This window comes from Pangasianodon hypophthalmus, chromosome 19 (genome assembly GCF_027358585.1).
Source record: "Pangasianodon hypophthalmus isolate fPanHyp1 chromosome 19, fPanHyp1.pri, whole genome shotgun sequence".
In the NCBI taxonomy this organism is placed as follows: Eukaryota; Metazoa; Chordata; class Actinopteri; order Siluriformes; family Pangasiidae; genus Pangasianodon; species Pangasianodon hypophthalmus.
The window spans coordinates 14216303-14228765 of record NC_069728.1 but is presented as its reverse complement, the minus strand read 5'-3'; the positions used below and the strand labels follow the sequence as shown (position 1 = coordinate 14228765).

The 12463-nt window shown below is 40.7% G+C and overlaps 1 protein-coding gene across 1 annotated transcript; it reads right to left on the bottom strand.

Annotated features, from left to right (window-relative positions):
- Positions 1-6689: 6689 nt before the first annotated feature.
- insm1a (insulinoma-associated 1a) lies at positions 6690-11919 on the bottom strand. Its single transcript, XM_026922736.3, has one exon. The coding sequence runs from the start codon at positions 11721-11723 to the stop codon at positions 10419-10421; it is 1305 nt and encodes a 434-aa protein (XP_026778537.2). The 5' UTR covers positions 11724-11919; the 3' UTR covers positions 6690-10418.
- Positions 11920-12463: the final 544 nt, after the last annotated feature.

The window sequence follows — 12463 nt, the reverse complement described above, 5'->3', positions numbered from 1 at the left end:
TGGTACTGTGCCATTTTAGGTCAATGAGACTTTTTTTTTGTGTGTGTAAAAATGTTATCTTTCTGAAATTCAGCTCACACAAATACCAGAGTTTAAAAGAGAATTCTAGAAAATGTGTGATGGTTTGGGAAAACCCTTCACATGATGAAATTCTTACATTTTCTACAATATGTATATGTATATGTATATATATATATATATATATATATATATATATATATATATATATATATATATATATATATACACACTCGCCAAGCACTTTATTAGTAAAACTATACTAATACTGGGATAATAGAAGATCTGGTGTCTGGGAAGGCCACTGAAGAACACTAAACTCATTGTCATGTTCATGAAACCAGTTTGAGATGACTTTTGCTTTGTGACATGCTGGAAGTAGCCATTAGAAGATGGGTAAATTGTCGCCATGGGAAACACATGGTCAGCAACAATATTCAAATAGGCTGTGGCATGCAAGCGATGATTGATTGGTGTTAACGGGCCCAAAGTGTGCCGAGAAAACATTCCCCACACCATTACACCACCTCCACCAGCCTGGACTGTTGACACAAGGCCGGTTGGGTCCATGGATTCATGCTGTTGGTGCTGAATTCTGATCCTACCATCTGCAGCAGAACTCAAGATCAGACCAGGCTGCGTTTTTCCAGTCTTCAACTGTCCGGTTTTGGTGAGCCTGTGCCCACTGCTCTGATGTGGTATTCTGCTGTTGTAGCCGATCCACATCAAGGTTCAACATGTTTTGCATTCTGAGACACTGCTCACCACAATTGCTAGTAGTAACCACTAACCACAAAAATAGTAGTAATGTGAGTTACTGTAGCCTTTCTGTCAGCTCGAACCAGTCTGGCCATTCTTCATTGACCTCTCTCATCAACAAGACGTTTCTGTCTGCAGAACTACTGCTTACTGGATGTTTTGTCTTTAGGCATCATTCTGAGTAAACTCTAGAGACTGTTGTGCATGAAAGTCCCAGGAGATCAGCAGTTACAGAAATACTTAAACCAGCCCGTCCGGCATCAACAATCATGCCACGGTCAAAATCACTGAGATCACATTCTGATGGTTGATGTGAACATTACCCGAAGCTTCTGGCCCGTACCTGCATGACTTTATGCACTGCACTGCTGCCACATGTTTGGCTGATTAGATAATTGTATGAATAAGTAGGTGTACAGGTGTTCCTAATAAAGTGTTAAGCAAGATGTTTGTTTCGCAAGACATAATCTATCCAGCAACTTGATCAAATCGAGACATTCACTGTGTGAGGAAATCACACTTAGTTAGCAAGGTTTAAGTCCTCTTTAGCCAGACTAACTGCTAACAGTTTTTACCACCATGATTGTTTGCAGGAAGATAAAAGAGTAAATAAAAACATTTCATTTTGTCATTTAGGTAAAATCTGTTGATAGTTTCTTAAAGTTGACATGTCAGAGTAAGTTACAGACAGAAATCTAGATTTTGACCAAAATCTGATTTTTCATATTTTTTGGCTAAAAGCTTAGCTAAACAATACTACTATACTACACAATATTTGTATATTTATATATTCAGTTTTAGAGGATCAGCTTACATTTCAAAATTCTTTCAAAATATCACAAAATGAAACGGCGTTAGCTCACCAGTCGAGGATCTGAAGGTTGTGAGTTCCAGACCAGAGCCACTGTTGGATTCATGAGCACTGAGATTGGATTCAGGTTAACTTTGATTGGATAAAAGGTATGTCAAAAACAAATATGAGCCAAGCAACAGTTCACATTTACCTATAAACTGGTTTCTTTACAGTGCATTACAGCGATTTTCTTGCCATGTTATAGAATACTGCCTCATGTTACTGGTTTTGTTTGATACTGATGGAAAAAGTAGTAAAAAAGTAAAAATCATTCAAATACAAGTAGAAGCAATGAGTATACTTAAGTAAAAGTTAAAAAGTCAAATGTAGTTTTACAATTATTTAAAAGTAAGAAGGATATATAATGTTAAGTAAAATTAGAAGTTAGAACTTTCATAATAATTTGTTTATGATTATTCTCAGATGAAGTACAAATCCCATGAAATGATTCTCAGGTATAGTAATGAAGTACAATTTCTTAAGTACAGTATATGTCACCTCTGAATGTCACTTATTATTTCTTTCCATATTTCCAATATTCAGTGGCTATTTATTATTCACTAATTTCTTACAATGTGATGACGAGTCGTGTTAAACGCAGTGTTGACATCAGGTACAAACATTTGTGTTCACTGTAAATAACGTTTGTCATTCCTTCACTGGCTTGGAATTTGCAATGCAGATTTTTAACAACGTTTTAGCATCTAAATTGCACGCGTATGCTTTTATCCCATTGGTGTTATGACATTTTATCTTTCTAAACCCTACAATTAGGTAAGGAGAGAAGTGACACTAATTACTAAGATTAAGAATTACAGCCACTTTTAACCAAAAAGATTTGTCCAACTCACATCCTTCCAGTTAACAGGGCAGACATTTACTCTTTTTAAAACTTAAAGGCTTTTGTATAATTTTATTGTTTAATATATAGCATTTCCCTTATAGATGCCCAAACGTATCGATGAATTTGTTTTTTTTTTCTCTTTATATATTTACTGAAAAACAGATGATTGAGGTGGAAAAACTGAGAGATGTAAATATTGTGAATAAAATGAGGACAAACAAAACACTCCAAATTATTAAAATGTAAATGGAAAAATTATTTCAATCATCCTCCCAAAATAAATTCTGTTTCTGTCATTTTTAAATTTTATTTAAAAACCACCTCTTATTTTTCCTCTCTTATTTATACATTGCAATTTTAATGAATTCCCTCTTTCTGTGGTGTGTGCATGTACGCCTGTGCCTATTCTACCTTTTCCTCTTGACTTTTTTCTCTCTCTCTGTGTGTGTGTGTGTGTGTGTGTGTGTGTGTGTGTGTGTGTGTAAAAGCTCCTGCCAGTAACACCTGGCGTACTGGAAAATGCCGTGAGGTGTGTTTGTGTTTGCTGTGCCGTGGGCAGCGTTGTGTCTGAAAGAGCTGCTGTTTACTCGCCTCTTCTCTCTCTCCGTCTCTCTCTTCTGCTCTGTCTCTTTATCTCTCGATCTCTCTCTGTCCCTGTGCAGCCACACACACCTCCACTCCTCTGTCTGTCTGTCTCTCTCTCACTCACTCACTCACTCACTCACATACACACACACACTTATTTTCTCATCTCTAACTTTCATTGTCTAAGACTTTCTCTCTTACATACTTTCATAATCTCTCCCTCTCTCTCTCTCTTTCTCTGTCTCTATGAATTTCTCTCCTTTTAACTCATCTCCTTTTCCTATGCTTCCTTTTTTCACTCTTTTGCTCTCTTACACACTTTCTTGCTCTCTCCCTCATAATGCTTTCTATCTCTTTACCCCTTTCTTCCTCTCTCATTCTATCTCTCTCAGCCGTTAACTCTCTCTCTCTCTCTCTGTCTCTCTCTCTCTAATATTATTTATAAAGAATAAATAAAGGTCACTGTTAGGTACAGGATTGGTGTTTCTTATGACTTCACTTGTATGAAATAATACAAAATCCAACCACATCACCAAACACCGTAGTGTAAATGTAAACAGAGGGCAGGTGTGTGTGTGTGTGTGTGTGTGTGTGTGTGTGTGTGTGTGTGTGAGTGTGAAATTTGACGCATTATAAGTCTGGGCTTGTTTTGTTAACAAAGCAAATTCATGGAACACTGGCATTTCTGGTATTCAATAAACACACACACACACACAAACTTATCCCACAACATACCACACCATTTTGAAGATGATTGGTGTGATGAAATGGCTCTGAGTCTGTGAGTGTCCTAGATACACATACACACACACACATTGCAGTTATACATTCACCATCACACTTACTGGAGCTGAAGTGATTCTGATTGATTACTATAAGGACAGAGAGTGTGTGTGTGTGTGTGTGTGTGTGTGTGAGTGTGTGTGTGTGTGGTTATCTGCTGTTATCTCTGGCTCGCCTTGCAGCTGCACTCCACCTGTCACTCAAACAGGGAGTGGTGTGTGTGTGTGGGCTTAGTCTCTGTATTTACGTGCGTGTGTGTGTGTGTGTGTGTGTGTATATGCGTGTGTGTCCGCACACGTGTGTTATACTGTAAGTAAAAAAAGTGCACTAAAGGAATGTGTGTTAAAGTGAATGGTATATATCGCAAGACAATAAATGTACACTGCATCATTAGAGCTAAATGTAGCTCTGCATCCGTCCCAGATGCGCTCTGGATCTACGTCACAGCCCAGACCTGGCCTAATGAACGGATACTGAAACTTTACGCATTCAGAAGCTGCTATCTGAGGACTTGTTTACAGATGTCATGATGTGTATCATATGCAGACAGGAGACAAATTAAAGGAAAAATCTACAAAAAGAGTCTTAGGTGTTGGGCCGCCATGAGCCATCAAAACAGCTTCATCTCACCTTGTCACATAACTTGCTTTTTTATAATATGGCCTAGTCCTGACAGCCCAGATGTTAAATAATGGCAAGTATTGCTTCAGTTTCCTCCCTGTAGCTCCACACAGTTAGCTAACACATCTCTAGCTAGCACATCGTTCAAGGTTTAATATCATTTATATTCAAGGGCGTACTTGAATACTTAAGCAATTTTACTTCATTACTGTACTTAAGTAATATTTTGTCATATTTCTACTTTACTTGAGTAGTATTGAAATTGAATGCTTGTACTCTTACTTCAATACATTTCTAAGAAAAAAAAACAACTTACTTTTATGCTTACATTTTTATTTAATACAGTGTACGTAGTGCTAGAGTTATCCATGTGCTTCTGAATATGGAAAGCCACCAGACTGAAGTGTGGACCTTGAGCTTGAGTGCCCCTGAGCCTACCTCAGTAGGGCCAGACAAATATTCTGGAGTAAGCAAAGACTCGTATAAAATGAAGCACTTCCTTCACCTCCCTAGATGGAATCTAATTTGAAAAAGCATGTTGAAGTTAGTTGCGTTCATTAGTTAACGTTAACTGGCTTTATTTAATTAAGTTAGCCTGTTTTCATTGCTAATGCCAGGGTAGACTAGCATCAATTCCAGTAGCTAGCATAATCGGCTAGGCGAAGAGAAATTCTAGACTAATGCTAAATATTGGTTATTTACTTCTATGAGATTTTATTTCTGGTTAATTCATAGGTAAACTATGTACCATTTGTCATGCATATGACCAATAACCTTACAGAGATTGAATGATGTTTTTTAGGTGAAATGGCCTAGTAATGAAAGTTAATTTTCACATGAAAATAAAATACATTAAATCCTTAGTTACAAACATTTATTTTAAACTTTTTACATTTATAAGTAACATTTTTTACTTTCACTTTTCACACATTTTTGGCTTGTAACTTTAATTGACTAAACTTTTGACCCACTATCTATTTTCACTTAATTATAAGATCTCAGTACTTTCCCACCCCTCTTTAGATTACTGTTTCTATAGTAACTGCTCATTCGCAGGGGCTTGTATGTCTGACACTGCACATAATCTACAACTAACAATAAGTAGATTTTAACCATGTGTGGTTATTCAACAAAGTAAAATGTGTATTCCTTGATCTGGTGATGTTTTCAGTGAGGAAACATTTATTTGGCATTTTTGGAAGGAGTCTCCAGTGTCAGGGCTTTGTAAAAATCAGAGGTAAATCTTTAAGTCACTTAAAATCTTTAGGACAGAGAACTTTACACATTGTGGTTTCACTGTAACATGAAAAGTTGTTTTTTTTTTTCTGCCATATTAACTTCAAGAGAAAGAGAAAATAAAGGGATGTTGTTAATGGAACAACTGTTTATAACATAAGTGATAACAGGAACTAACATGTTCGATGGACATTGAAATTAACTATATGTCATGGTAGCGCTGATATGGCGATGGACTACATCACCCATCAGCCATTGCATGTCACATGACCACAAGTGCCTGAATCACATAGTTGTCTTATTATCACTGATATTTAAGTCACGTATTGTTTAGCACTCTTTGTTGGTCTTTAGCCGTTGTCATCTTGATTCATATCATGTTCGTGTTGTCTAGCCTTGCTATTTCTCATTCATTTTTCATAATTTTTAAGTTTCATATATTTCACTGTAACTTCTTCCTGCACTTGCATCCATCTCTACAACACATTCCTACAAAACATTTTCAGCATTGGCAAATTGCTGCGGTATAAGAGGAATAAAACACATCATGAAATACTGTTGTAGTAAAATAATCAACTTCCTGGTGGTAAGGATAACTCTGCTTCGTGTCACGCTGCATCACACCACCCCATTATCTTCCTATAACAGCATGCCATGAAGTGTTTGGTTTATATACAGAATTTTGTTATATGATCATTTAATTAAAGTCCTATTTCGCTGTTGTTCTGTGCACCATCCTCCCACTGCATCCACCCCCAACTACCCGTCTACAGGAACGCTGACCCCTCCCTTAAGCTCTAAAAGAAGCCAGGGAATACCCTGTAAAATACATTAAATATTAAACAGCTAATGATGTTTAATGTCAGAGTGCCCTTATAATTCAGAAAGCTTTGATCGGTGTGATTCCACTCTCTCTCTCTCTCTCTCTCTCAGTGTGTGTCTGAGCAACCTGATCTCATGAAAAATGCAGGCGATGTGAATTTCATATGAGTAAAGTCATAAGAAAAGGTTTGACTGTAAACCCCGCCCATAACTCTACCCCTACAAACAAGAATCAAGAAAATTGCTAAAACTTGCAAATGTAAGATTTTGTTATTCTGATGTGAGGTTAACCATTAAAACATTGTCTCACTCTCCTCTCCAGGCTGTTTTTCTTTTTTAAATTTTTTTGATGGTGGTGTGTGTTTTTATAGTAGATCTGGAGGCTTTCGGTCTGCTTGAACACCAGGGTGTTGCTGTCTTGTTGTGCAGCTCCTGTTGCTCCTCTATCATGGGAGTTGGTTGCCAGGGTGAAGCAGGTGTTACCCAGGTGTGTGACTTGCAGAGAGCTTTCGCTAACACCGTATAGCCATGTGCACATGCATGCACGCACTCGAGATCACTTTCTAGATGACTCGGTTTAAGGTAACGTGTGTTTTTCGAATACACGTTCAAGTACATGGAAGGAGAAAACACCATAAGTGACCTCAGCTGTTTCGAAAATATCTGAAATGCGAAAAAAAAAAGAATGCAAAAAATCATATCTTACCAAGTGAATATATCTTGAATAAGGAAAAATTTTATGGAATATTTCTTATGCAGTTTAGTTTGCAGTTATAGGTATTTGCATTTACTCTCATTCATTCTCAAGATGCTTTCATTTAATGAGACTTAAAAGCAGGGCAGGATGACCAATTCCTCATTATACAGGTAACAGACATGCAGCATTTCCTTGTGATCAAAGTCCGACTGGAAGATTCACAGTTTAGCAGGGAATTAGCATTTTAGTCATGGCTAGTCACATCAGAGAAGTGTATTGTGGTCTCTGTTTCTACTCTGGAGCAGGACAAAGAGGGTTATTAAGGTGAAAAGTTTGTGAGCTTATTTTCTTTGTTTTCCAGCCTGTCTAATTTGGTTGTTAGCAAGCTAGTGAGCCATATACAGTACATGCAGTGAAAAACAGAACAATAAAACATACAGTAGTTATAGCATCAAATCCAACTGTCCAATCCACTGGATACCATGATGCCTGATACCATGATACCATTTTCCCTTTAGTTTTTAAAAATAATTTATGGTCAGATTGTGAGGTGTTATATAAAATCTCATCCACAGTGCTAAAATTAGCTTTTCCCCCATTTTGGATCTTTCTCATTTTTTAGAGGTCAACACAGCCAAAGCAGTTGTGCTGGTGCTAAATTTCACCCAGCTTGAAGCTGATTATTTTCCAATAACAGCATGTGCCAGAGCATGCTATTCCTCTTGTACCACAATTTGCCAACTATCACACTTCTCCATTTATTAATGAATGACACACCATTGCTTTTTAGCCATTTATAGCTACATTTAACCAGAAAGCTGTCTTGAAGACTCTCCCATGGTGGAAAATATACAGACACTGTACACTGGAGACTCTTAAATAAACTTCTCCTTCAAGAAAGCTTCACCATATCAATGATTATACACTTTGTTAAAATCCACTTGTTATTAGCCTTAGATTATGTTGCTATAGAAATGGTAGCATTAAAACAAGCATATTAATATAAACCTGTGATTTGAATTTGAGTCGGCACTACTGTCAGAGCTGCCATTATAGAAAATTAATCAACACCTTCAGAGTTCAGCACTAGAGCGATATAAGATGATCGTTTTCCATTATATATCATTTATTATTATTATTATTATTATTATTATTATTATTATTAAGTGGATGGTTCTTTAACTGTTTGTGGAATGAACAAAAACAAAAGCCATCAATAGGTTCTTCAGTGAATTAAAAAGGGTTCTTCTATGAAAAAAGAACCCTTCTGCAACCCTAATTTTAAGAGCACCCCCCATTTCACACACAGACACCGCAGCCATAATACAACTCGAGTGAATTCTGTTTAAGGTTTTTTTGGATTTGTTTTATTGTCATCATCGTTATTTGGACACATAGCAATACTGCAGAAACACACAAGCACTGACGGAATGATTCCCCAAAACTAATCGGCCTATAGGGAATAGGCTAATTATTGTAAGGCTACCTAAAAATGGTGGGAAAACGGTCTTGTGACCCCTAGGCTACTTTTTTGCCTTCTTATCGTTGCATTGATTGAATCAATTAAATTAAACATTTGGCCGTTTCAAAGTGTCTAGCCTAATTCGGACATTGAAATAATTTAAATAAAACATTTGCAATAAATAAATACATAGATAAATAAAGCCAGTGTGAATGTACACACACATTGGAATGATATAAAAATAAGAAGCGTACCATTTAAAGGATAAATAAGACATTCAGTCACCCCACATTTACACGATTAAGGCAGTTTTACAGCAGAATGTGTGTGAGCTATTTCAAGGCATTTCTGGCTACACTAGAAGGCTAAAACCCTTTTATCATTATCATTATTATTATTATTAAGGTCTGAGAACAAAAGCTACAGTCCAAAGTCCACAGATCCACAAGCTAGATTAAAGCTAAAGTCATATAGGTAGATTTCCATTCCTGTGAATTAGAAGGCATTTTCAGTAACGGCACAGCCAGGATTATCAGTTTCTTAGGTCTAGATGAGCTAACACAGTACAGAACTTGTGCAGAGATTCTAGAAAAATAATTTAACAGTCTAAGAGCGCACAGCGAAAACCATTGCGTTGAATCAACACTGACCAGAGACGGTTGTGAGGAGAGGGAGGCGGGGTGTCAGGCGAGGTTTCACTGCCCGTGTTTACGACTATACCTGACCTTTCTCTGTTGAGGAATCTGAAATGACGAATCACTTTTTTTTTTTTTTTTTTTTTGCAACCGCACAACACAAAAAAATTGCCTGTTGTGATCAGTTGTGTTTACTATAAGCCAAACCTGAAGGTTATGACAATATAACCCTTCTACTGTAAAGACTTTGGATGTGAGTCAATTAGTGATACCAAGAGATAAAAAATAAATAAATAAATAAAAGAAATCCACAGCCAGAAATAAGACTGTAGAAAATACGAATCTCCTAATCAGTGTTTAATTTGGATCCGAAAGCATTTTTAGCTGTTTCTTGGTTGTTTTTGTTATTTATTTATCTGTTTTATTGTGATTTTTGAGTTAGTTTTGAGTTGTAGCTTTCATATACTTTCTTCTTTTTACTGCACTCACATTCATGTCTTGGTTGGTTTTACATTGTAGATTTACTGTTTAGTATCATAGAAAATTCCCTTCTGACGAGTCGAATAAATAAATAAATAAATAAATAAATAAGTTTAGTTGAGTTAAATCTCAAATTTAGTTCAGCTGAGTGAAATCTCCACCTTCTCCCAGGCCATGACCCCCTGCAGTGTTTCGTTATCTCTCAGTGACCTGAGCCACTGGTGTAGTAACTAACACTGCTGCATTAATCAGACCCTGTTCTCATGCACAGTGAGTCACAAGTCGGACGATTTCGTAGCATTTAATACGAATGACGTCATAAGAAAACCCTAGCCTTGTAACTTTCTTACGAGTCAGCATGCGCGAGACCTTGATGATTAAGTGACAGTGTTAAATAAAGTCTTCAGATGTTCACTGTGTCTGTGTGTGTGTTAATTCCGCACTGTACTTCAGCCTGTGTTAACTGAACACCTGCTATTTTCGCTGTGCACTTCATTCTGATAAACTACGATCATGTCGATTTCAAGAGCGAGGCTCTAGAGCTGTGTTGTTTCCTCTGCACGCGAGTTTTTTCCTTCCTTTTTTTTTGTTTTTCCTGTAATGTTTAAAGGCACGCGGGCTCTTCAGCAGGCGGGCCGCACGGGCACCTGCAGCAGAATCACCTGCCTGTTTTCTGACGGGTGGCACTTGTTGATGTGGCGCGTGAGCGCAGGGGAGCTGTAGAAAGCGGCTGGACAGTGCTTGCACGGGTACACGTGAGACGCGTGCTGCACGCGGACGTGCCTCTCCTGCGCCACGCGACTTGGGAAAGTCTCCCCGCACACGGGACACGCGCTCAAGTCCAGCGGCGCCTGCACCGGCACCTGCGCATGCTCCAGCCGTTTGGCCTCGGTTTCCTGTGACGGCGCGTGACTTGCACTCAGCGGAGCGTGGTGTGTCAGGACGTGCTTCTTCAAATAAGCCTGGCGTTTGAACTTCCTCGCGCAGCGCTGGCACTCGTACATGCCGTCTGAGTCGGAGCCTGAACCCGACTCGGAGGCTCCGGGGCTGGGCGTGTCGCGCTCTCGCTCGAGCTCACCTTGCACGTCCTTATTCGTGTCGTCCGGCGCGCGAGGTTTCTTGTCGGTGCCATCGTTTGCCGTCGCGTTCAGCTGCTTGGGTTTGTGCCAGCGCCGGTGCGAGGCTAGATTGGCGGGGCAGCTGAAGGCCTTGTCGCACTCGGGGCACCTGTACTCGACGCGCACGATGCGCGAGCACCTGTGCTGCGCGAGGGCGAAGGGGTCCGCGTACGCCTCCCCGCACAGGCGGCACACGAACTCACCAAGCGGCTTGTCCACGCCGGAGCGCGCGCTCGGCTTCTGCTCAACCGGACCCTCTTTGATCCTCAGCCCGAGAACCGGTGAGGTCGTGACCTCGTCCTCGAACTGCAACTTCCTGATCGCTTTGGTTTTCTTGGGCGCCGGTTTGCTCTTGCGCTCGGGCTCAGGCGCTGCTCGTTTGCTCGCGATCCGGTTGCTGTCGCTCGTGCCGATCTTTAGGTCCACGGGAGCGCACGCGAGGTGCTGCTGAGCTTCGAAGCCGTTGAGCGTCGGGAAAGACTCCGCCGAGACGGGCGAGCCGAGGTCGAAACGGCGCTCGAGGGACACGCGCTCGTGCTCTCGGCTCACAGGGCGCGTGGGGCTGTACATCGACTGGCACACCGTCTCTGGATTTCCGAAACGCACCGGTTTGGGAGCGTGGCTCAGACTGTCCGCGCGCGGCGGTGCTGATGCAGCTAACGCTAACGATGCAGATGCAGATGCTGATTGAGGCGCATCGCTCGGTCGCTGCATCTGCTCGCGCTCCTGTTCCTCCTCGTGCTCCGCGCGGATCCGGTACGACACGGGCGTCGCTTTCCTGTTTCTCTTGACTAAAAATCCTCTGGGCATCTTCGCAAACAGAAGGAAGGCACTTCTTTCAGATGGACAGATGGCACTGAACTCGTCTCAGTGCGCGCGGGATATTTTTGTTTTAGGCGTTTCCGTTCTGCACTGAGCGCTCCCCACCCTCCGCCTTTATTTCCGCGAGCTGCCTCTTTTCATCACCAAGGCATAGCTGCACTGTTTTTAAGCCGAAACGATGAAAGCGACGTCCCCCTCCCAGCCAATCAGATGGAGCACGAGGTCCCTGCGGATCGGTGAGTGGGAGGGGAGGAGTGAGGGAGGGAGGGAGAGAGAGAGAGAGAGAGAGGCGCTTCGGGAGCTTTAGAGGAGCTGCAGATTGCCACGCAGATGTACCTGAGAGCTTTTCATTATAAGAGGATGCTTCTTTTTTTCTCGGTCTGATGGCTTTCTATAGACACGCACGCGCGCTGTGGGGTGGGGGTCCGATCATTCCAGCATTTGAAACTGGGAGTGCAAGAAGAGGGTCAAAATAGCAGCGGAGCACATTCGGTCCTGTTGAGATGCTGGAGGAATGAGATGCTGGAGTGAAGAGATGCTGGAGAAATGAGATGCTGGAGTGAAGAGATGCTGGAGGGATGAGATGTTGGATGAATGAGATGCTGTAGGGATGAGATGCTGGAGGAATGAGATGTTGGAGGACTGAGATGCTGGAGGAATGAGATGTTGGAGGACTGAGATGCTGGAGGAATGAGATGTTGGAGGACTGAGATGCTGGAGGAATGAGA